The following is a 26,853-nucleotide window of genomic DNA, read 5'->3' as shown; positions in this document are numbered from 1 at the left end:
TCAACATTGCATGGGGATCGGGGTGTTGGTCCCACTTTTTAAAAAAAGGGACCAGAGGGTGTGTGCCAACTATAGAGGCATCACACTATTCAGCCTCCCTGGGAAAGTTTACTCCAAGGTGCTGGAAAGGAGGATCAGGCCGATCGTCAAACATCTGATTGAAGAGGAACAATGCAGGTTCCGTCCTGGTCGTGGAACAATGGACCAGCTCTTCACCCTTGCAAAGATCCTGGAGGGAACAAGGGAGTATCCCCATTCGGTCTACATATGCTTTGTGGACCTGGAGAAGGCATATGACCAGGTCCCCTGAGATATTTTGTGTGGGGTGCTACAGGAGTTTCGGGTGAGGGGGTCACTTTTAAGGGCCATCCAATCTCTGTACACCCAAAGTGAGAGCTGTGTGCAGGTATTTGGCAGTAAGTCGAACATGTTCTAAGTAAGGGTTGGTCTCCGCCAGGGCTGCGCCATGTCACCGATCCTGTTCGTGATTTTCATGGACGGGATTTCCAGGTGCACTCAAGGAGGAGATGTTCTGCAGGTTTGGGGGCTCAGGATTGCATCGCTGCTTTTTGTGGATGATGAGGTGCTGTTAGCACCATCGGTCGGTGACCTTCGGCTCTCACTGAACAGGTTTGCAGCTGGGAGGAGGATCAGCAACTCCAAATGGAGGTCGATGTGGCAAGGGAAAGGAAAACCTGGGGCTCCCTGCTGAAGTTGCTACCCCCGTGACCCAACTTTGGATAAGCGGATGAAGCTGGATGGATAGATGAAGTTTTTGCAGGACACGTTATCAAAAAGATAAAGGTGTTTTGTCTCTTTGTATATTTGTTTTCTTCAGGCTCAGCGCAGACCTCTTTCAGGTTCCCCAAGGAGAAATTAGCAAATGATGCTGAGGAGGAGATGAATGGGTCCCTTTGCTCAACTAATGGATCAGTGGATAAACAGCAAGAAATGGAAAGATAGACGGCAGTCCATTGCTCTGAAATTAATTTATATAATCATTCATCAAATTATCTTAAATATGTTACAGCTTGTCCTAATGAGGAGAAAATTATCTGTATATGGCATTAATCTTATTTAAAAGAGCTTTGGTAAAGTAGATTGTACTGAATGTGAGTCAATAATAACATGAGTGTTGGTCTTAAAAGTTACACTAAATACACTTAACAAAACGTTTAGTAAACTGTGAAGTGATACATTGGGAAATTAAATTAAATTAAAAGTATTATTTAGCTGCATTTAAGTGAAGGAGTTAAAGCCATCAGATAAGCCATCCGCAATGTGGTCTCACAATGTTCTTTGACCATCAAGGCTGATCTACAGACTAATCTATAGGTCAATCCACAAAGGCTGATTTTCAGATTCTGATCCATGGACTGATCCACAGGGGTTGATCCCCGGTGATCCACAGACTGTTAAACAGAATGATCCAAAGAGGCTGGTCCACAGGCTGATCCACAGAAACTGATCCAAAGAGGCTGATCCACAGAGGTTGATATGCACTTATCTACAGAGGCCCCCCCCACATACTGATCGTCAGGCTGATCCACTGATGTTGACTCCTCTACAGAGGTTATCAGCAGAAGCTAGTTCCACAGAGCTCGATCCACTTACTGATCAGCAAAGCTGAAATGGCAAAAGCTGACCCACTGAGGCTAATTGACAGAGGCTGATCAACAATGGTTCATCCAGAGAGGCTTGGCAGCAGCTATGCATCTGTAAGAATCACAAGAATAACTTTCGAAGGGTTAACCTAACACGAAGGCGTATTTTTTTTACCTATCATGTGTCTTCCATGCATGAATACGAATTTGCTTTCCTGTGTAAACATGCAAATGAAAAGAAATGAACCCTGAACCTTTTTGTTCTCTTTCAATCAAATGCCTAATATTGCAAATACAGTGCAGTTATTTTGCCGGCAATTTTTAAAGCAGCCATTAGTTTATTCGTCATCCATAGAGTTTAACTAAGGATGTTCTTGGTCATCATAATTCAGTTTATATATGAGTTCAATAAGCAGAATGGCACACATACATAGATGACAAAGGAGGGAGGAAACAACCATATTTCCAGCTTTTTACCCTGTAGGTTATGCTAAAACCTGGCTTGAGATCCTGATTCATTACTAGCAGCTCCTTGTGCCATCCAAAGTGCTTTTTGGGGAACAGATCATAAAGCCAATGTGTATTTATGTGTGCTGGTGTGTGTGAAAGTGTCTCACTGTGTACCCGGTTGCCATGTGGCACTGAGCAACTCAGCTTTGCTCTGCCAAGAGATAAGAACACACGGTAAACCACTCACTGTGCAAGCTTACTGGATTTCACCTCTGAATTATCTTTGTTGGAAGTAGTAGAATTTCTTTATTCCTTATGGATTTCCATGTTGACTTCATATACCAAACACATTCACTGAAAACCAATCAAAAATAGATTATTGATAGCAAAGCAATTGAGAGAAGTCCTGCAAGAGCTGGGCATTGTGAGGTTGTTAAAGCATTGTTCACAAACAGCAGTTTCACATCATTAGGGATATTAGCATGTAATAGGCTGATTTAATAGTTTTTATTATGAAGTTTAACATAATGTAAGTAATTACATTTTAAGCTCTTTTTTTAATTATCAAAAGACCAGAAAGATTTTGTGAGATGCAGGTGAATCTTGTGGTACTGCAGACCAGTGTACAGCAAAATAAAAGGTCACTGGCTGTTGAAGCAAATGTGTTAGACTGTTGTGCAGACTGGATGAATGCCTTGCAGAAGATTCCGGCCAGAGAAATATTGGCAGAAGTCAGCCATCAGGTCTGCAACAAGAGGGTGGTGCCTGCTGGGAAGTGTAGGCGTAGGCTGACATATGGTTGACGGTGGTCACAGGCTTCTGCCTCGCCAGTGCTTAGCCTTGTTAAGCTCTTTTGTTGTTTGTTTGTTTTTTTACAGTAATGCAGACTTACAGTGGTAATTTAGATTATTGAATTGTAGAATCTGTGTGGTCACTGACTTCTTTGTCAAACAAAATGTTTCATGCGAGTTTTTTCTCCAGCAGCTTTGATGTAATAAGTGACAGGGGTTGTTTAAAATTAGGTTGTTTTGTCCATATTAAAGATCAGCAGAAACAGGGGCATAGCTATAGCTCAAGGATATGAAATATGCTACATACCTGAAGAAAAAGCAGCACTGTAATTGCAGAGAGACGCAAGTGGGATAAGAGGAAGGAGCTGTTGTTTATATATTTATGGAAATTGTTACCAATGATAATCTGAGGAAATCTGAGGCCTTGTCCTTTTTATGGACCTTTTGTGTTTGAAGGGGCTAATTTATGCTTGGGACTTTTTCCTATCTTAATCTTGTCTCCTAATTGTTAATGCTTCTGAACAATCTCTTACTGTCTTGCCACTACCATCCACATGAGAGAAGAGTGGACCAATGCTTTTATCACTGAACATGCCTCCTTTCTTTAGCAGCATTCAAGTTTTTTCACATCATTGTTATGCCAGTGACCCACAATTATACATCTCCTTTTAAACCCAATAATCTGAATCAACTGTCATCCCTCTACATACACCCTAATAAAAATATTTTTTAAATCAATTTAATTGATATGTAAAAATAAATTTTATCATGTTTCTTTCACATGACTTAGCCATCATGATACTAAGCTTATACATTTTGGTTTTCATGAGCTAAGAAATATCATTGTAACCAGATGTAACTTGCAACCAGATTTAGCTTGAACAGTTAATTCACATTTTTGTTTCTTCATGTTGAGAGTCCCTCTACACAGCATCAAGATGCTTTAAAGTGTTAAAACCCATGATCAAAATACTCACACATTCTGTTACTGTGTTTCCCTGATTACGGGTGGAATTACGATGAAAATAAATACTTTCTCTATCTGCTGGAGACCCCAAGAACCCTCTGAAGTTCCATTAAGGATCCACTGTAACTATTGCTCAAAATCAAGTTCTTAAGTCCCAAATTAGCCCTGTTCTTACATTCCTGCACTGGCTTCCTGTAAATCTTAAAATGCAACAGTCAACTCATTTTTAGAAGCCTCAGCATGACCTTGCCCCCAGTTAGATTTCCGATATCCTCTTTCCACCGCACTCTGATCACTCTGATCCTCAAATCTCAGCTTTTTGTCTATTCCCTGTTTCACCATAAAAGCAAAAGATGATCATGCCTCTGCTGTTTTTCCCCAAAACCTCTGGAATTATCTGCCCCACTCAGTAAGTTTTGGTGAAACTTTGGATGTTTTGAAGCTGCTTCTGAATACCCAGTTTAGAGATTTTTTTACAGACCTCCATCCCTGTTTTATGTTTTTTAATTTTTACATTGCTCTGTTTTCCACAGTGTTTATTCTTTGTTTACTTATGGATGTGTGTGTGAATCACTTTGTAAATGTATATCTTAAAGAGTTAGTTAAGATATATGTTAAGTTAAGATATTAAGATAGTTACTCAAAGTCTCACTATCAGTCAGGCAGGGAGCTAAGAGGTTGCAGGGCTGAATGAGCTCCAACGTCAACACCAAAGATAGAATTTAGGGGAGAAGTGGTGAATACATTAGAGGAACTAATAAGGATTATTTGCAGGACCTATTTTAGTCAACTGGGACTAAAACAAATTGCACAGTTGTGACAGAGCAAAATGTAAGAGGTCACTAGTGTCACATGTGGTTCAAAGTGAGAGTTGAAGTGAGGTCAGTAGCTCACACATAATGATTGAAGATGATTGACAGATCATTGTAGCTGAAAATGGCAGTTATGGCAGTGTACTGTGTCTCTCACTGTGCTTTGCTGCTATGTTGCTTCATGATAAAGCATCACCACAATAACAGTCAAGGTGTGATATTAATCCTCTCTGCATAAAATGCAGTGGCATATGTCTTTAAATTTTGAGCTTCAATCAAAGAAGAAATAACCCATAATAGCCTTGATCCACTAATTCTCTGAATCCAAAAACAAATTGAGCATTTTCAAAGTGTTTGATAAAAGAGGCTGGAGCAGATCTGAGACAAGGCGGTACTGCCTGTTTCCATGCTGCTTTTTGATTGGCAGAAGTTATGAACTTAGAACAAAAATCATCCAATCATTGATCAACATAAGAAAATCTGCACTGTCCAAAATCGCATCTACTCTTCAAATATGACTATATTTTCTCTTGGCCAGTGTGTTTGGTGTTCAGTGGTTTTAAGGTAAAATGAATGGAACAAAAGCCTAAAACATTCAACATACTGATCATCTCAAACTCCACCATCCACTATAGCTCCAGCTCACTCTCATGGAAGGCAACAGTCCTCAAGTTATCAAGAGACTACGTTCCCCAAATTCTCACTAAGAGGACTTTGTCATTTTCTCAGAGGATCACCAAACCTGATGGCAGCAGGAGTCTCGAGACAACTAAACTACACACTTACATATCAACTGGATTACAATGTGTGAAAATATGAAATAGCATGCCAAGAAAAACTGTAAGCTTATGCAGTTTTTGTGTCTGTCCAAATTTTTTTTGTGTTGCCGACCCATTTTTTATTTTTTTATTTTTTTTCATCTAGAAAGAAAATAGTGTTGCCATACATGCAGGCAACAACCCACCTAATCAATCCCACATGAGCATGAAGACAAGACATGAAAGCATCACACTGCACAAGACAAGCCAGGGAGAAATGTATGAACCATGTAAAAATAAATGTTTCATGTAATTGACAACTGATCTGTAATTGTCTGTTTCTCAGTGTTTCACCATTATTCTCTAATGTAACAAGGGTGATGGCAAGACAGAAAGCCAGCTAATAATGTGAGAAGAAGAAAGCTCTTGATGAGATCCAAGAGAATTCAGGCAAGGAGGGAGTAGCAGACTCATATCAAATGAAACGCTCTCTGCCACAGAGAATACAGCTTTGCGTATCGCCCCCGTGTTTATGGTGGGGGAATAGTCTGAAGCTATTCTGAATGTGGTTGAAACAGAGCCTTCAACGTGACAACAAAGTGTGTCCCAGAGTAACAGTTAATGCCTAGCACCTCTTACTAAATCATTTCAGTTAGAGCCTCTGATGTGCAGACAGAGGGGATGTACAACGCACGGCACATCTTTCAATTGTTCACTGTCCTTGCAAACATAATGAACAGATTACCATTTGCACCCTTGTCACATCGTGCTTTGCTGACATGTGCCTGGCACCTTGTGGGAGATTATTTCAGGCCCCATACATTCCATACAGTTAAGCCTGAACAAAATGGCTGAAACTAGTTTGGCAGCCACAGGAAATAAAACAACTTGCTAATTAGTGGAGCAATGAACTGAGTCAGACAGTAATGCCTAAGTGGATGGCTGAGGAGATGGAGAGGTTGAAATGCCAAGTGTCTGTATTCCAGCACCCTCAGGCCAGAGTCCTGCAGACTATGCAAGTCTTCACCCAATATACCAATTGCTCTTTCCCTCCCTTTCCTGACTTGGGTTAATGAAATGCTAACCATCTCAATATCCATGACAGCACTCTGCTAACCACCTCCCATCTCTTGTCCTTTTCTCTCCCACAGAAAGACAGTAACTCTTTCCTTTGCTTAATCAGGAGGATTGCTTATTAAGGAAAAGTGCTTGGGTCCGTCCTAAATTGGGAAAAGGACAGTCTCGCCAGTGCGATAACTGCAGATTTATGTCAGAATGAGGTGTAAATAGCTGCACTGCTTATTCTCCTTCTTTAATCAAGCAAGCACATTTTCTAGGCCTCCAATCGTGCACACTGACCACTCTAGTTCTTTCCGTGGGGCAGATCACCATCATGTGTAGGACAGTGCACTGAGGAATAATTTTAAAACGTTCCCAAATGGTTCATCTCCGTGCATTGGTAGGTGTGGAATTTTTGTGTATGCGTTTGACAATGTTTCTAGCAGAAATGTCACTTAATTTGACTTGTTTTTATTTCTGCTCCCTGTTTGAACTTGTAATCCAACCTGGTTACCACTATCCATGAGCAGTTATTATACCTGATACATGGCAGCAAATGTCAAATTATTTCTCAGTGTGAGGATCAAGCTGAGCTCACAGGAAGGTATAATATCGCTTTAAAAGACTGCCAACTTTGTACTTTAAGGACAATCCCATTTGTGGCCTATCTCCCAGAGTTCTATTTTTGATGCTGCAGAACAGTTCACGTCCTTACAAACTTACTGTCTTAACTGTATCTCTTCTCATATCTGCCAGGGAAAAAAATACCTGAGGTGACTGCAGGGGGAAATGCTCTTATGCAGTTCATAAGGGGGTACTCAGTGATCTGATTCAGTATTCAATTTCCATCATTGATAGCATTGGTATTGATTCAGAGTTTGCCCTGTGCTCAGCATGGGGCAGACACAACAGCTCTTAGAGTTTGCGAGCTGTCAGTCAAGGTAATCCAGGAGTCTTTGTTGAAGCCATCAGGGTGATGGCCTCACATTTCTCTCAAACAAGGAGGACAACACAATGAGCCTAAAAGCTGTCTAAGAGGAGAGCGATGCTCCACAGAGCAGCCCACAAGATCTAAAGGCCAGAAAATCTTCCAACTAATGTGAATGCAGCTTCCACTTCAATTAATTTGCCTTGTTTTTTTGAGTGACATTGATATATTCATTTAGGTTATGAGTCAACGAGTGTTTGGATTCAAGTAAAAGGCTTTCAAACCTATTCTATATTCTATATTATGTTGTTTCTGTTTGCCAGTTTCCTTTTTTTAATTAATCTTTAATTAATCAAATTGTAAATTCTATCCCTGTAAATTAAATTTCTTACTCTTCCTTTTCAAAGTGTGCAGTTGAAGGTTTCTGGTTTGTCTCAAGTACATCTCAAATAGCAAAAAGCTGCAGCTGCATTTTTCTGTTCCTTTCAGGGTTACATGAATGCATCATACAAAACTGATGCTGAGGTATGTGGCCTACATGTAAGTCTGTCTGAACACTGCAATCTGAATTTGTCAACATTGCCATGACAGTGAGTCAAAATCTGCCGGCTGAGACCGCTATCATAACACTGATGTGACTATAGTTTGGGTCAGAGATCTAGTGTCGATAACAAACTTATTTGTGCACGTTTTCAACACAGCATTTCTTCATAAACTGGAATATAAAGCATCTAAAATAGCTGTGAATGGTTATCTGAAACAACTACAAGATGTATTTCAGTTTCATTTCAAAATTCATGAAAGCCAGTGGTGTGGATGTAGATACACACAAACAGAAACTCAAAGGATCTCCCAAACACGCACATGCACACATGCATACTGTCCAAATATAGGCATTTTTGTGCTGATAAGGGATGGAATGATCTGCTCTGTTTTGAAATGCTGAGTGCAGGAGGGAGAGCATCTGCTGCTGTTATGGAAGCATATGACCTCCTACCATGAATAAAAAGGAGGGATGGGATTGATTGCTTTCCTCCTTTCAGAACAGCCACACTTATTTACTGCAATTAACATTAAAAGCCCCCGAACACCAATAAATGAAATCACGAGATCCTCTAAACATGAATACAACCATATGCTGGGTTGTGCGGTCTTGTGCATGTGTGTGAGTGGTGTGCTTGACATTTTTTAGTCATGTCCCAATGAGGGAGGGGAATATTACAAGGATCAGTGTTCAACCAAGTGAACTCTGGCATATGTACCCCAGAGGGTCAAAGATTCAAAGAGCAATTAAGAGTCAACAAATTTCTCAGCCCTCTTCTTCATTTCCATCTATCCCCCAAGCTCCATGCACAGAGGTGGTCGGAGTATCGTCAAGGGAGGGGAGGGGTTCCCAGACCATAATTTTCCATGAGTGATGAACTGTGAAATGTAACAAGAGCTTCCATTGTCATACATGGGATTTAGAGCCCAAAAAGCAATAGAAAAGGAAGTAAAATGCCTTTCACAAAATATGGCCTATGTTGTAGAGAGGAAAAATGCCTATGCCAAAATGTGAGGTTAGAGCATGGTTCGTGTATTTACAGATCCTGTGATTTTCTATGCAACTTTTAATAAACAGTGAGATATATTTAACATATTCAGAGATTATGCCTTTCTTGACTTATATTCAATACAAATTTCCTTGGAATTCATCATTTCAATATCTGTAAGATAAAGCTGAATCATTGTGAAAAACAATGATTGTTCTCCCATGAAACTTAAGTCCTATTGAGTTCATTGTCATATGTCCAAGAGAATATTCTTGTTTGCAGTCTTATAGTTTCACATGTAAACACATAAAAAAAAGACAGTGAGCTTTCCATTTTTCAGCTTCTCCAAGCATAACTTCCCATACTTCATGGCATCGTAGGAAATGTTTTTACTCCAAACTTAAAAAAAAAAAAAAAGAATAAAAAAAAGTCAACAGAAAATCCTGTGGGAGGCTGGAGTCAAGGAGGCCCCCTGTTATCTTGTTATGGCAGTGTAAACGGTGAAGCAATACTGAATGCCTTGATGGAACCCAGATAGACAAGTCACACACTCACACAGCAAAACATCACAGAACACCAGATGTTGTCTGCATACCAACTTTTCACTAACTTCACTTTTTACAAAGTTTTCTTGCAGGAAGTAAACAGATCCTCCTATTTGCTTTTTAGCATCATTTCCACTCATACTGAGAAATAGGCAAATAAAATCCCAATAATACCATGGAAACATCTACATCACGGGAGAAAAGGCATGGTCATGTTCGAAATTATAATGCTATTGCTGATGGTGGTAGCAGAAAGAGCATCACCAGCAAACAAACAAAAAAAAAACAACTTCAGCCTCACACTTGTATTTTTGAGTTGTTAATTGAATTGGCTGGCTGCTGCTAAGTACATAAGATGACCCAAAAAAAAAAAAAAGAGTAGAATATGTAAGGCTGTGGTCTATACTGAGCCACAACACGACCATGAACAGGAAGCGTGGGCTATTCAACCAACACCTGTTTAATAGCCTTCTCTCGAATCTGGGCAGGCTATCAAGCCTATCATGTTGGAACACGAAAGAACACGTAAGAACAGCCGGCTGGAGGATATAAGAAAATGATAAAAATTCAGACAGTGCCCAACGCTCATGCAAAGTTTATGGCACAGGATGGGTGGGAGAGAAAATGATGGGATCCTCCTGTGACCGCAGTAAGTATGACCTTCGCACTGCCCAGATAGATAAAGTCTGACTGTGTGAGACAATATTTAGACTATTCTCAGGGCGCTGGTAGAGCTGGTACCAGCTGAATGCATCAAACTACAAAATGAGAGCTTGTAATGCTGCTGGGTTCAGTTTAGGGGAACATGGGATAAAGGCAAACAGACTGCAGGTTTCAGTGAGTAAAATCTGGAAGTTATAACTATAGGACCTGCAGCACAATCAGATATTTTTTAGTCTGGACATGGTCATGTTTTATTTAATGCATGTTGGGCTTTTTAGCATGGCCACTGCTTGTGTTTAAGCACATATAACATTAAACTTCTCCCTCTGAGTATCTGTCTGTCGATTATCCTCTGGACAATTTTTTCTAGCCCAGTGCATCATGTGATGAACAGTGTTATAGGCCATTATGATTATGTTATTATTATAATAATTATTATGTTTATGAATGTGAAATGTAGCACTGTGCTATAACAGTTTCCTGCTAGCGATTTAATAAAGTATTCCTGAATTATTTTTTCTCACAAAAGAATTTGTGTTTGTATCATCTTAATAATGACTACAGTCTTACATTTTGTTGGAATAATAGGGTTAAGGATCTGTCATCCCATTTTTGGGAGTGGTCACAGTGAGGCACGTGTCTGAAGCAAAGTGCTAAAACCTTGTGCTTAAAAATATATATATTCCTCTCCTCATCAGTGCCCATAATAACACAATAAAAAGACAATTTTGAGATTTTTACAAATGATTTCAAAAGGGAAAACTTAAATATAACATTGACATAAGTATTCAGACACATTGGCCTCCAGCTCCACTGTTGGGAATCTTGGATTCATTTTTGACCAGGACATGTCCTTTGTCCCTCATACAGTGGAAAACAAGTCTCTAGGACAGCCTTCTTTCACCTACGCAATATTATGAAGATCAGAAACATCCTGTCTCAAGAGGATGCAGAAAAACTAGTGCATCCATTTGTTACAGCTAGACTAGGCTACTGTAACTTATTACTATCATGATGTCCTAACAAAACTCTGGAAGGTCTTCAGTTGATTCAGAATGCTGCTGCAGGAACTAGAAAAAGAGATGACATTTCTCCTGTTTTAGCTTCTCTTCATTGGTTCACAGTAAAATTTGGAATAGAATTCAGAAATCCCTCTCTGAACGCATAAAACTCTTCATGACCAAACTGGTTCCTTAGTGTCCCAGTAGGTCACTTTACTCTCTGGATGTCGGTTCACTTGTGGTTACTTGAGTCTCCATTGAGTCTCTCTTGCAGATTTCAAGATCATACTTAAAATTGTTCTGAATGATAAAGCCTATAGTTAAAAATGTAAGGTTTCATTAATTGTTTTTTTTTTTTTTTTTAATTATGCTGCTATAGGGCTAGACTGCCAGGGGACACACTGTGTGCCTCTCTCTCAATCTCTCTCTCTCTGCTCCCACCCTCACCCTCCCTTCTCTCAACCTAACTGGTTGAGGATGTTTCTACCTCTTAAATGAAGTTTTTCTTGCCATTGTTGCAAAGTGCTCACTTCTCTGAGGGATCTGTTGGGTCTCTTTAACAACTCAATAAAGAATTAGGTCTGGACCTGCTCTATATGTAAAGTGTAACTGATGTAACTTGTTATGATTTGGCGCTATATAAATAAATTAGAATGGATTTGATTTGATTTGACATTTAACTCAGTGCTAAGCACCTTTAGCTAGGAATACAGCATCAAGCTACTTAGCTATGATGAAATAAGCTGTGAACCCCTGCACTTGGGGATTTTCTGTTTTTCTCTAGAGAGCCTCTCAGGCTCTATCAGGCTGGCCTCCATTCAACCTGATAGTTTCCCCTTTTCACACCTGTGTTTTCTTGATTGTGCACTTTGATTTATTGTCATGTTGAAAGGTGAAGCTTTGGCCCAATCTGACGTCATAAGTTCTCGACCAGGTTTTCATTAAGAATGTCTTGTTCAGCTTTTCCACAGATCTGACCAGCCACCTTGTTCCACTATTGAAAGACTGCTGAAGTTTAGCTGGGTCACCAGCAGTGATCACAGACAATTAGTTCAGATAAAAAAAAAATCCACAATTTCACCACTAAACAAACTTTTCAGCAACTATCATAGTAAGCTTTAGCATTACCAGCTGAAGGTTCCACTGAAGACAAATTTCTCTTAATCTAGAATATCAGCAAATTAGGAAATGAAGTCTTTTTCATAGAAATATTGCAAATATAAGTATCTTGGCACATAAAGTCTATTTTATACTGAAGGCTGACTTCTTTCAACGAACTTCTCTTCAAATCTCCTCCCTCCTTTCTCATGCCTGGCAGTGTGCTTGCTGCTGTTCCATTCTGTTCGTAAACTGAAAAAGTTTAGCATGGTCTATCAGATAAATGAAATAATTCAAAAGAACTAAATTCCCTTGAGCATAAATGTATGTATGTATTTTTCACCAGCTGTGAAAATTTCTGAGAATAGTAACAGCTCATAGTTATCACTAATCAACAAGAGAATAGACATAATAATAAAAACAAAAAAAATAAAGTCAAACAATGAATCATGCTTCAAAAATGTGTGAAACACCTGTGTTTAAATAAACCTTTGAGTTGGTTTGGCTTCATCTTGAGGTGTCAAACTATTCTATTGACTTAGTTGTTTTTTTTTTTCATTGGTGGTTAATTTCTATGACATTCCTGAAAACAGACCTTTTTTTAAGTCAATCCACAGAGAAAAAGCTAAAACGTCGCCTTTGTGTTGCAGAAAAGCCAGTATAATCAAATTTATGAGACCGAATGTCAAAGATGACAGTGCAGCCCTGAGAAAAAGCCACCATCTCTTTTCTCTCCCTCTCATCTCTTCTAACCCCTGCATTGACTGAGTGTTACAATGTGAGATGAGACATATTGCTGCTGACAGCGCACTCGTTTCTCAAGGAAATGTCAGTGTGGAGCCTGTTGAGAGGCGCTGTCTGTGAGTCGGGGTGGGTGGGGTACAGGGGAGTTAAAATGCTTTGTGTGTCTGAAACCTCTAATCAGGATCAGCTTAGGAAAAGGTCAGATTTGTATATCACAATGTTAGACGGAGCCCATGGCACCCTGACTTTCATTTATTGTCCAACACACCTAAAGAAGCCCTTGTTGAATGGGTTCTTGGATATTAGAACGCTCATGGAAAAAAAACGCACACTGTGGCCTCATATTATCATCAGGAGTGTTTGTGCGCTCTGAATCTCTGATGTGGCTGATTAGCAATGCAACTGTTTCATGGCAGAACTAAGTACTAAAATTATGGTTTTACTAACAAAACTGTACCACCGCTGAAGAGCAAAAGCAAGAGCTTCACATGAAGCTGCAACTTCATCTCCCCCTCCACTACCCGTAACATTATGCCTACCTGCTTAATATTGACCAGAGCATTGTGGTATAATTGTGATGCTCAAATGTTCATTGTAGGGTCTTTTGGTGGTGGACAAGGGTCAGTATTGATCCCCTGACTGGTCTGTATCTACAAGCTCCACAAAACACAAATTGATACGCTCTTTTTGTTCTGAAACCTATTTTCAGCCACAAGCATCTTTTATTTTTATGCTTTTTAGTATTTGACGTTCTATTTAATAAACCAGAATTTTATACTTCTTATTGTTATGTTAATTACATAACTGATAAAAAAAATTTAACTGGCAGAACGACGAACTTACACAGCAATTCATAAAACCTGCTATGCATCATCATACTGTGTGCCATGTAGCTCAAACATGCTGTGTAGAATACTGCTCCATCCAATGGTATACAGGGGTATTTTCTGCATTAGTAAGAGCTGTGACTCCATCATCATGTGTCAGTTGAAGTCAAAGAGCGATTTAAATTGTGAACATGGTGCCCAGGGATAACTTTGGAGAAAAAAAGAAAAACATACACACAGCTGCTTTAGTGGAACAAATACATCTCTAATGCTCCACTGAGACTTCCTTTACAGGCTCATCAGGCATTGCTAATGGTTAGAAAAGAGTCAAGTGTCCATTTAGTAAAGCTTCAGTGAGTAAATCACATTACTTGTTTCATTAGCTAAGCATAGGTATTGAAATTGTATTGGTGATCCTCCTCTTATCATACCAGAGCTTTAATGACCTCACATACTAAAATAGGAATATGCTGCATGCTGCACAGCCTTTTTAATAATCTTCCTCGTTTCCTCATTTAGAGTTGATTGGCTATGAAATGCACCGGCCTGCCGAGGCTCAGGTTTCAGCCTTCATCAGCATTTCCTGGTTGTAAATTGATGGCACAAATATAGACATTCAGCACTTGCATAAGAATGCATAAGAAAATCCACACACACGCATGCACAAATACACACATACACACACACATATATAAAAAAAGGTAATTTTAATGGAGCATAAATTTTGGAGTTATACATACACAGTAAATTTTTTGTTCTTTAATGTCATGCAGATAAAAGAACAAGCACATGAAATGTTTTGTATTAATGCAATGGAGTGGTTGATTAGATGTTATTTCATTTCAAATCACATTTCCCTGCAGTTGAGTCAAAGAAACACTGATTGTTCTGTTTCTACTAAGGTGAGAAGCTATTACAGAGCAGAGTACTTGCACAGACTCATCATCCACTCGAATGTCAATATCATCATTGACTACAAGGAAACTTTAGTTTTTCCAAGGCTGAAGGTTTTCAGAATCCATAATCAGAGCTGCCAGTTAGTCACTGGGGGCAAGTTTGTTAACTAAAATTAAGTTCTTCCACGGTCATTTTTGCATTAAGTCAAGGCTGCTCTTTTGAACCTTGCACAAACTCAATCATCAGTGGGTTACGTGTTTGTGTGACCTGTCCAGGTTTTTAAAGGCCAGTCTGAGTCTGACTGGTGGGGACAGTCAAATCTCATATGATGGCAGATTTGTGTGGCAATGTTCAGTGAATGCCAGCTTATTGCTATCGAAAAGGTCACCAGGCTAGAAGCAGAATGAAAAGTCTTTACTGAGGAGAATATTATATGTATGTGTGCATGTACATCTGTGTGTGTGTGTGATGCTGTCCTCTGTTATCTGTGACCCTGGGATGAAGGCCGCAACCTGAGATAACCATGCTCATATAAGCACCACGCCCTCAAGCTGCTGCATCTCCCTCTGTCTCTCTCTGCTTTCACTCGGCTTTGGTGTCTGTTACCTTCAGCACTCCAGGAAGCAGACACTAGGCTTTAAAATACCCCCGTCTCTGTGAGTTCAAAATCAATTACCAGAGAGATGAAATTCTCCGATAAAGCTGCCTAATGATAATTGCCCTGAATTTGCAATGATTTGACTTATGATACAGAACACTATTCGCACTGCAGCAGCACACTGGCAGCCAAAGTAGCTGGAATATCAATGATAATTATTCCATTGTTGATTTGGAGCAACGTTACTGCCTGGGGTAAACATAAACCAATTGCAGAGAATTTTACTCGATTGTAAGCGGCAGGGGTCATATTTCACTGATGTTTGTGTGATTTGTGATGAGTAGACTACAGTAGAGAGAGGAAATGGTTATGTGGGAGCTAACCACTGCTTGTTTAATTGAAGTGCTCCCATCACATTGACTGCCGGAAACATGTGGGCGGCAGTGTGGTGCAAACTTCTACTAATTCAATAGGTGATCAACAGAGTTTTAAAGGCTGGAAATAACAATAATAATAATAACCCCAGTTTCAAATCTCTTTCTAGCAATAGCATGTCTCCAGTTGACCGCTGTTGACCCAAAATTCAGCCCAATGTAACTGCTGCAGAGTGCCACACATTTCAGGTTCAAATGTGTCTCAATCAGATGCCAAAGGGCTGTCCATAGTGAGAAGGTAGCAAACCCCATTTTGAACATGACCCCCAACCCCCACTAACCAAACTCACTATGGCTTCAAACTAGACTTGGCAGATCATCTAAGTTAGCATTTTTCGAAATTGCCTGGGAGATATAGGGCTGTGTAATGTTTCCTATGAATAAAACACATTAGCTACGAAATACATTGAATTATTCACATTCCGGAGCCTCCATCCCATCCCACGCAGGAGATATTGGTTCTTCAGTCATAGTGAGTTTATCAGAGAGTCCTCTGAGTCTGAGCCCCCCCCACATTCACTCCCTCTTACTTCTCTCTTGATCATTCACTCACTCTTTTTCATCTGTATTTTGTTAATCCCTCTCTGTTCTTCTGTCTCTCCTCTCAGCTGACTTCCTTCTGATGGTAACTGTCTATTTATACTCCTAGAATTACTACTTTTCCTGGAACATCTCACTATTTATCTAAAACACTGCTTAAGCTGTTGAAGAGTGCGTCTGTTCTGAAAGAATCTTTGATGACTTGGTAATAAACATGGGCCCAAAATGGGCTCATTATTTAGCGTTAATCTGAGGCTACCAGCTGTGAGTTTCAAAGTGTTAAAAAGACCTGAAAAAAAGGTATTGCTAATAAAATACTTGAACCAATATGCGTCGTTGCTCATTTTATTTTCAGTTCCACTGGGAATTTTTGACTTTCATGTTAGCCACCTAATTTGCAGAATCAGCAGGATCAGTGAGGAAATCAATCAACCAATCACTGTTTTTTTATTGCACTGCTTCAATATAAAATTCCCTTTCCAGTTTTAAAAAATATCTCTTTGAAGTGATCAGGATTTTAACAGAGGAGCAAGTCAGTCAAGTCAAATTTGCTCAGTGATTCAACACTTGTTGTTATCGTCTATGTTTGTTAAATTACAATGAAAATTTGTCACTTAAATTGGTTTATTGTCTTAAAAAGCTATTGACCTTAAAGTCAAGTTTGCAGGTCATAAAATAAACAAAGTTTATTGTCCGGTTTAGTTGCATAAAAACAGAAACCAAGATTCCATATCTCTGTGAACAGTACAAAACAGTACAATAAAATGAAAATGAGGAATGTTCATTTGCTAGTCTCTTTCAATATTGTTTGAAAACTTGTTATCAGCTCAGCGAGGCTGAACATAGACACAGTGCAGCTTTGAGTTGAAAGCCAATGATATTGTGCTAACATACTCCCAGTGACAATACCAACACAGGAATTTTTGCTGCCACAATGCTCATCATGGTTAAGATTTTATCTGAATATACAGTACAGCCAAGGTTGATCGGATTTTCATAAACTGAGGTCTTGGCCAAATTAAAATTTTGTCAACAAAAAGGAATGAGCAAAATATTTCATGGTGGTGCAAGAGAAAAAGTCCAATAGCACTGTAAAAATCTGGAGAGGACAAACCATCTGATAGTTGTTGAGAAGTATGCAACCAGTGGGATAGCTGGGGTGAAGGAGAGAACTAATTAAAAGCACTGCTGTCGTTAAAGACAATGAAGGTGATTTCTAGAAGGCTAAAAACACCTTCAAGAGGTAACTGTCTCCAAAGTAGTGAGAAGAGGCATATATTAAAGGGGAAAAATATTCAAAATGAATCTTTGCACTTAAGTTTTATATACACTTCATTAAACAATGTTGTGTCATTTTGGAATAAAAAAAAAAAACTACATTGGGAAAGATGTAATTCAGTTAACCTCATCTATTTACACTACTAAGTGATGCTCCACTTATGTTCTCGTACCTACTGTTATATTTTTAGTTTGCCCATGCACCATTTCATCTTGTGATTGTTTGAGTTTTTAGGACGCACATTTACTCAATGCTGGTTGGGTATGACACAGTCTCTCTATGAAATCACAGTGACTGTTTTTGTGTGAGGGGAGAGAGATGTATGTTTTCATATGTGAAGTCACATTAAATCAAATGTTTTCTGCAAGTAAGCAGAAAACAACGGTGCATCAGACAGTATTTGCAGCGCTCACCAAGAGACACCTCTTTTACCAGTAAAACATAATGTCAGTGAGCACAAACCCTTATTACTTCAGCTGCAGCCGCCTATCTGAGTTGCACAGGCTTTGAAAGTGTCTGTCACAGCTCAAGGTTCAGAAGAAGCCGTGCAGATACATGATACATCAACGCAGATAAGAAAGATGATTTGATATTTTTTTAAACTAAGAACACAGCTTTCTTAAGTTTTGCTTGTACTCACCAGGGCGCAGTATGTCTCTGGAGGGTCTCCACAGGTGATGTTGGGAGGATCCAGGGTAACCTTCAGGTACTGGGTCATGTCTGCTGCCTCGGGCTGGCAGGCCATGTAGTCCCAGGTTAGGCCCTCATCTGAATAAACCTGGGACTTACAGACATCATAGTGGCCCCAAGCTGCAGGGTAGTGCTGCATGGCCGCCTGGCAAAGACCAGTCCACAGCGCTTGCAGCGTCAATGCCAAATCAAAACGCATGGCTGCTCCTCTGCTCAGCGCGCCTTCTCAAGGAGCTGTATCTCCTTCTGAAGGTGTATGAATAAGCGTTTCCTCTTCTGCTTCCACTTACTACTATAAACTCAGCTGGAGTGAGGAGACATGCCAGGCTACCTCTAGCTGGAGCGAGGGTCAGTGCAGAAGTGTCCTGTTTTGTATTTTTTTTTTTTTTGGCCTATTTTCTCTCTAAGGTTTGTGGAGTTGTGGATAACTATGATTTGAGAAGATAAGAGGAAAGGAATGATGGAGGGATGAGGATGGCTGAGGAGAAGGTGGAGAAAGAGGGGGGAGGTGAGAAAGAGATAGCCGCCTGAGACAGTGATAGAAAGATGAGTGACAGGTCTCCTCAGCTCGCCTGGCTGTCAGTCATGGCCCTCGTTCTGTCTGGCGATCTGGGGCTGCAGAGAAAGGAGAAACGGAAAAAGGTGGGGGTGAATATACCTCCCTCAAGGAGATAGACAAGCCCACATCAAGCTGGCGCCTTGATGTGGGTGAAATATGTATGTGTGAACTGAAACCCGGGTGGGTGTTAAAATTAGTTGGCATGTTGGTGTGTGTTATCCATTGAAAAAAAAAAAAAAAATCAGGAAGTGGGGCCATTAAAGTAAACTGGATCCTGCTACTTTCACTCCAAACTCCCATCTCACTCAGCAGTGTCAGGCCTATCGTGAGACATTCTTCTACACCCCTCACCCAACACACATCAAACCTCCCACAGTCACTTTTAACGATAAAAAGTAAAACATCCGAATCAAAAAACCATGAAGAAATGTTTTATCCAGCCATGGTCATCTGTTACCAAGGTGGTTTGATCTCTGGCATTGAGAGAAACTACAGATTACCACGTTATGCTACATTCTGGACAGTGCATTGGGGTACATTTAAAATGGAATAATTAAACAGCTTGTCTTTAATATATGTCTCCTTCAAGCTTAATAACAGCCTGTTGCTTTTTGTTTGAATGTCATGAATGAAAAGTGTCCAGCGATGAAAATAAAAGATTAATAGCACTTACAAATCATGTTTCTGCATTATTAGATTTTTTGTCCAAGCTGTACATGAGACCAGTGTATAAAAGTTAATAGAGCTTATATGAAACATGTCAACTAATGAATGGAAATTCAATATTTTCTCTGCTTTTGGCCTTCAAAGCAAAACAATGAGTTGAAAGACGATGAGAAGCTGAGTAGAGTTGAGGTTCATCTATACAAGCAGCACCTTTCATCTGCTCCAGAGTTAATATAAAAGTATTGATTACAGCTGCTTCAGTTTCATCAACCCCAATATCTTACTTCTTCTACACTCTCACATTAATATTTCAGATTAAACAGAGGTAGGTTAACAAATATATCCAAGTAGTCTTAGGTGGGACATCTGTTCATGGCTGTTGGTGGTTTACTTTCCAGGGTACAAAGCATCTATTTATAACTCCCCGCCATTGTGAGTGGTGGCCTCACTTTTCCTTTTCACAAAAACTTTTGTATTGTGATTTCACTCAGCTAAATATCAGGCTTTATAAATATTTACCTCAACTACCTTTTTATCCCTAAATTGCCATTACAATTAGAGATGCTTGCAATGTTTAGAAATTAGCATTACCAGGGTGTGAAAAAAAGCTGTAAGAAACTGAAGAGATGACTGTTGTTACTGTGAGAGTGAGGAAGGCAATGTGTGAAAAATAATAGACAGTATACAGACACTATAATCACTGAATCCTGTACACACAAGTCTTCCAGAGGGTTCATGTCATCATGTAGTGACAATAATAAACTGCAACTAGTGCTTTTTTTAATTATTGTCTTCAAAATGTATATTTCACACATTTTGAAACAGTTGTAATAGATTTGGAACTGCATCTGTGCCAGATATTATCTACCTGTACCACACTATGGCCTATTCAAAGCGGTAAAGACATGACAGAAGAAAATATGTTTAAATACTTGTGGAGATAAGATTTCGCACAACAACTTGGTAAAAGTCAGATGCTTAAAAATGTGATATAGATAAGTTGAAAAATATTATCAATAGATGCATTTAAACTGAAATCATATGGCATACACTGTGAGCCACAAATACTATATGTTTGTGACGGGAGCCTAATTTTGTAGAGGGCCAAAAAAGGTAAAGTCAGTGCCAATAAAATACAGAAACACAATAATGGAAGGCAGATGATGGAGGGAGGAGCACATGGTTAAGTAGGAAAGAAATAAAACACCTGAAATGTAAAATGTAAGAACGTCAATGGGGGAGATGTCAGTAGGTGAGGAAGCAGCCAATTATCCAGCAGAACTCTTGGCATGAAGTTCCCTGCTCCCATTTAGAGACATTATATTACCATGTTAAGGAGGAAACTAAAGAGATGAACAGAAAATGTCTGCATGTCTGTGTGAGTGTGTGAGTGTGTGTGTGTGTGTGCGGAATCACATATAACCTCTAGATCTGGCATCCGCAAACACATGCAGCTCTTTGATCCCACTGCCGTGGGCCTTTGAGAAAATAATGTGAATAAACAATGGCTATTTAATTTCAATTTATTTAATTATATTTAGTTTTATTTTGCCAATGTAATTCTGGAGATTAAGGTGATTTTGTAACATTGCAATAAAATGTTTTTTTTATATTTTATCGATTGAAATATACGTCCCACCTGGTTTGTGTCACCACAGCCTTGTTTTGAGCTCTCGACCCCTGGTAAGCTAACCATGGATAGAGAGAACTTAGTTCTTTTATTTCATAAATGCAACAAACTACATTTCTTATACACACTGCATAACTGCAATAAAACTATCTTCATTATAGCAGTCAAATAGGTTTCGTGGCTTCAAGTGGGTTTCATTTGGTGGGACTCATGCCCAAATGGTTCTTTTAATCCTGAAAGGTTTCCAACCCCTGCTCTAGATAAAGAGAGGTTCGATGGATGGCTAATGAGACAAGCGCTAGAGAAACTTTGATAGCAAACATTAGAGATCACAAAAGCAGTGTGATTAGCACAGCACCATCCTGCACACAGTGGCCCCCTCCCCTTATTACTCCGTGCTTTTAACCCTCTGTTGCCCTGGCGAGGCAAGGTGAGAAGAGAAAAGGAGAGCAGATGGAAGAAGTGTGAATGTGCATTTTAAGTGAGAAAAAAAGGTTTATTTTAGGGCAGGCCGCTTCTTCCAACCATTGATCAAGGTTTGAGGACATCAGAAGAGTTGTGCTCTCAGGAAGTCTGAAATTCTGCCATGTGCAGGAATACATGAGCACAAAGTGCTAAACACTTACAGTAAGAGTGGAGGTTGCTGGATATGAGGGAGGAATGAAGGACAAAAAACTATTCCTGTGATAAACTTGTTAAAAAAGCTTCTTGTTTTTCCGATATTGTGACTAGAAATTAGTATAATCTGACTGATGTGTCTCCTCATTGCAAAAACGTATTTATCTCACATTGCTTGCAAGTACAAGCTGACAAATGTAAAACATCTTAATATTAAAAACAGATACTAAATGTGAAAGATCAAACCAGTTGTTTTGCTTGCTGTGAATGGCGTGAAAAAGACCAATTACATAGCTACAAATTCATAATAATTCACATCTCTGTGAAAAAGAAAATTGCAATTTTTTCACATTTTTACTTTTACCACCTGCCACTGCTCCATTTAGCTCACAATGACGAGGTTTCATTTAACACCTCTTTAAGTACCTTACTGGACCATACTGGGGGTGCAAATGAGTCATGAAGTCACTTATCTGAGATGAGCACAGAGAAACTGTCAAGACAATATGGCTATGCAGATGAGGACGATAAGACAATGAAACTTCATATAGTAAGCACCAACACACAAATATATTTCAAAAATACTCTTCAGGGCAAATACAGTGATAAAGACCTTCACATCATTCAGGTAAAGCACATACAGTGCACCAATTTGTGAGGTGTGCTGTCGCAGCCTGCCTCAACTAACTAGGGACAGAACCAACCCACTATTGCTGCCACCACATGAATCTTTCACAAAGCCTGTGAGGGTTTGTTTGCCTGGAGAGGTTGCCCCACCCACCGAAACAACCACCCATTACACCTGACCTCTCGGCTGTCTCAGGACCCAAGAATCAGCCCCAGGTGTCCACTTTCATTCCGTCACTGGAGCCACTGGAGCATGACCGAGTGTTTCTCTTAATCACAGGGGGGTTGTTCCACGTATGTCCTCAGAGATGCTCTGTGCTACTAATTGGGAGTCACTTCAAAAAATTAAATAAAATACCCTTTACTTAATGCCTACTCCTGCAGCTCTTTTTCATACTTTACCACTAAAACCTTTACATATCATCCTTTATTTTTATATGTACATTTGTAAATAAACTGTTTGCTCTTTAGAGCCATCATATTTTCTTTAGATCTGAAACCACACCCATCATTGCACTTTTCAACCATATTGATTCTATATTTTTTTTTTTTTTCAAAGCTTGTGTACATTCAGCACTTCCCCCCATAACTGGCTGTGTGTTGCCAACATTATCATATACTTCTGAATGAATTCCTGGTTGTTCTTTTACCAAAAGGCCCCAACTCCTCTCAGTCAAAACACACTGTTGAGAAATGCCTGATCTTAATCAGAGGAATCATCTGTCGTAACCCAAGGGGGCACCCCCCACACCTCCCTACCTCGGTATACAACAAAATAAAAACATTTGGAAAAAAAAAACAAAAGCAAAATCAATTTTAGCTCGAAAAGGTGCGTTATGCCCATAGAAAGGTGGCATGATTACAAGGTTACTGGACTACTCTTCCAACCTTTAATCTTTAATTTTGTGACCCTGCTTCTGTTCTGTCTCTACCTACTTCCATCTGTTTCATATTCCTCACCAGTGCCTTACAAAAAGAGAAACAAGCAGGCAGAGGAGAGAAGGGAAGAAAGACAGGAGGGCAGACAGTCAGAAACAGATGAAAGACAGAAGCTGGCCCAGCTTCACTAATAATAATAATAATAATAATCCTGCCTACTCTCTGTCCTCAACTAACCAGATTTCTCTGCCTGCCTTTCCAGAATCCCTAATCTTGCCTGTTAACAATCTGCCAATAGGGCCACTGACTGTCCTCATGAATAAACATATGGAGAGTGGAGCATGGTCCTGCAAACATGACAGTCAGCGTTCCCCTAGAGCAGTGAGCATGCCTATAATGCATCCCTGGGGCTTGCCTCCGAGTAAGCCCATCACTTAAAGCTCCCACCTCTTAAAATGTCGCCGCCTTCTTCAGCAGCCTTATGATCTTTTAATAATGATGACAGGTAGCAAGGGGGTGAAATGCTGACAGATGGTTAACTGATTGTGCTGGAAATGGGGAGGCAGACTCAGAAGAAATCAGAGATATGGTATGGCTCTAGGCTTAGACAAAAAGTTTGCCTGTTTCCGTTATCTTAATCTTGGCTTTCACTGAGGTGTATTTTCCACCTGTCATAAATGACCACATGTCTATGTTGAAAATCCCACAAAGTTTCTAAGTCTGAAAGAATTAAATTTCCGGTTTTTGTTTCTCATGTTTGAGATTATTTTCTGACCTAAAAATTAACTGGGAAGAAAAAGGAAAAATTTACACGTATCAGTGGAAGTGTTTGGTCATGGTTATCAAAAAGCCTGCTTGTACCCCACTGAGGTAATAATTCAAGTAACAGGACATGTCTGCTGCCTTTTCTCAAATCCAGCGTCTACTGGAGCCAGACAGGTCAGGCCTCTTAAGACAAGCAAGTCCTTGACTGTTCCAGAGGTGCTTTACTTGCACCAGCTGCAACTGCCACAATTCTCTATCGCTCAGGATTCCTGACTCCATCCTCCCCACTCCCTCCCCTGAGCAGCCTACACTGCCACGTGCACACTGTGCATAAAAGAGCAGCACTTCTGACAGGGTGACTGTGGCAAAGCTGCCCCAAGTCGAGCTGAACACCCTCAGGCCTCAGCTACTCCAATGAGACAGTGAGACAAGATCACGCCTACACCGCCCTCCCTTCTTCCCTCCTTCTGTCTTCCTTCGCCACCAAGCATGCCTCTCTTTGCGACACAGGAACATCTTATGCATTATTAAAGACACTTTCCCTAAAAGGCTGCTAGCACATTATTCTGCAAGCACAGTGACATGTCTGGGCTCAAAATGTCCACTTTAGCTCTAAAGAATGAGCTCACCCAGGTAGCGCTCTCAAGATTGAAACCTTATGAACAGGCTGGCACAGCCATATGGTTTAAGCCGCTTGAACCACAGATACAACAGCTTCTTATTGGCTGTTATAACCTGTCATGTTAATACAGAAGATCATTGTATGAAGAGGAAAATCTTACACAAAAAAAACAAAACCAATTTCAATCAAAGTTAAAAAAGAACTAAAATAACGAATGATTGTGACTGTGAGGTGCAACATTGAGTCAAATGCAATGAGTAACTGATCTGCAGGTTAGAATAAACCATCTACTTCTCATTCATCCATCCATGATGTCTCTACTCTCTAATCTGAAGGGAAATTATCTTTAATGAAAGGGCAAGGTTGAAGTCAAGACAGAATCATGTCGTTGCAGATTATAACTCAAACTGTCGGATATTTTAGATTTTAAGCCTATCTCATCTGAACTCGCCTGAGCTTGGGCAACAACTTTCCATTCTTTGTACACTGTTGTGTATATCTGAATTACAATAAACTTTTATGTATTAATCTATCTATCTATAAACTGATTTCATAACTAAACATAACGTCCAGCCTCGCATTGTTGTTTCGCATCTGCATGAAATTTAACTCACTTGTAAGTGACTTGTAAGTCTGGATTTAGTGAGAGACCAATGCATGTGTTGAGGGAACCAGTACAGAGACCATGTCCCCGAGGAACACATGTACTGATGTAAAGTTGGGCCACGACAAATGGAATAATGTCTGATAGATTGGCAACGATTAGGTAACAATTTCCACCAGGGGGCGCCTGTAAAAATGACATGAGGAAATGGTATGAAGTTCAGGACGTTTCAAGCTCTTCAGCTCTTAAGGTTTAATAAATCCTTCTTTGAGGTTTGGAAAGCTTCAAAGTCACTTTTATTTTTCAAAAGTTAACCTACAATTCTCTGAGCACTCTGCATCTGGACAATTTTACGAGATAAGTGCATTCGGGCCAAAGCCAAGTAACTCCCAACAGCTACTTTAATACGAAAAGTAAAGTTCACAAGTAAATTATCCAACTTACATCTCTTGAATGTCCCTTGCTCTCCGTGTCCCTCTGCTCTTTAACACCGTTCAACAAGTTCAGAGCAGCAGAATGACCACTGATGAAGATAGAAGCTCTTTAAGACGCGCTCCTTAACGTGAATATGATGGGTACACACGTAGGTCTCTGAGGAATCGCTGAGCGCACCATCTCTCTCTATTGTTTGGCGGCAGAGGGGGAGAAACCGATCAGCAGGGGGATATTCCTGACCCTTCAACGCAAATGACTGATGACGGTCCTGAGACCGCGGTCAGCACCTCGCCTGCTGCAAACGGAAGGATTTTTAAGCTGGGGTACCGGTGCCAAAGTGTCCATCATCCTCTCTCCAAGTGTCATTCCATCACGGCATCAGTCTGAGGCGCAGTGATGTCCGCAGAAAAGAAAAGCCCCACTATTGCACAACAAACTTTCACCCGCTGGCGTGCGTGCCTCTTATTATTTCTTCACTCCCAAAGACTCGGCGCGAATCTCGTCCTCACTCTTCTTTCTCTCATTCCTCCTGGCTCTGAATTACTCTCAGTCACTTATGAATTCCACCAATTAGACTCGACCGCCGAGAATATCCGCTGGCGTCAGCGCATCTTCTCCTGGCCGTCTCCCCAGCTCGGCACACAACCGACCGCCTAGACAGAGATGACGGGAAAGAAAAAGCGCTCGAAGGCTCTATTAGATGAGACTCAACCCGCCCTCCGCACACCTATGCTTTCTCTCCCCACCCCCTAGCCCTGTTCCAACTCCAGCCCACCCACGTCCACACACATCCACCACAACCACACTCACTATCCTGTTTTGGATCCTGACAAAACTCACGAGGAGGGTAATCGCCCGTAGTTGAACCGTGTTTGAGCTCCCAGGAGTCTGATATTATTATTATTATTATTATTATTATTATTATCATTATTATTATTATTATTATTATTATTATTATTATTATTATTATTATTATTATGTTGTTGTTGTTGTTATTTTATTTAATAAATTGAACATACAACAATAAACATTTGAATTATTCATGTTTTGTATTCTGCGTTGTGCGCGTGCCAAAGTGTAAGACCTTAGGTTAATGGCATTAATGTCTAATCATTACAGTTCATCTTTCTAAACTATTATATACAAACATTTGTAACATTAGTTTTTTTGTGACAATTCAGATTCCACTGGCCCCCATATGTGAAAAAATATGTTTAGTTTTCATAATCTT

The 26,853-nt window shown here is 39.9% G+C and overlaps 1 protein-coding gene across 10 annotated transcripts in view; it reads right to left on the bottom strand.

Moving 5' to 3' along the window:
- The window catches only part of ntng1a (netrin g1a), a 113,284-nt gene extending 87,009 nt beyond the window's left edge, over positions 1-26,275 (bottom strand). For all 10 annotated transcript variants that reach the window (XM_029528898.1, XM_029528903.1, XM_029528899.1 and 7 more), the window contains exons 1-2: positions 25,632-26,275; positions 18,168-18,832 (exon numbers count right to left, since the gene is read on the bottom strand). In XM_029528898.1, coding sequence (XP_029384758.1) covers positions 18,168-18,416 — 249 coding nt within the window. In that variant the 5' untranslated portion in view covers positions 18,417-18,832; positions 25,632-26,275. The remainder of the gene's footprint in view (positions 1-18,167; positions 18,833-25,631) is intronic.
- Positions 26,276-26,853: the final 578 nt, after the last annotated feature.

The sequence above is a fragment of the Echeneis naucrates genome, chromosome 20 (assembly GCF_900963305.1).
Source record: "Echeneis naucrates chromosome 20, fEcheNa1.1, whole genome shotgun sequence".
NCBI classification, from domain to species: Eukaryota; Metazoa; Chordata; class Actinopteri; order Carangiformes; family Echeneidae; genus Echeneis; species Echeneis naucrates.
This window is presented reverse-complemented; position numbering and strand designations above follow the sequence as displayed.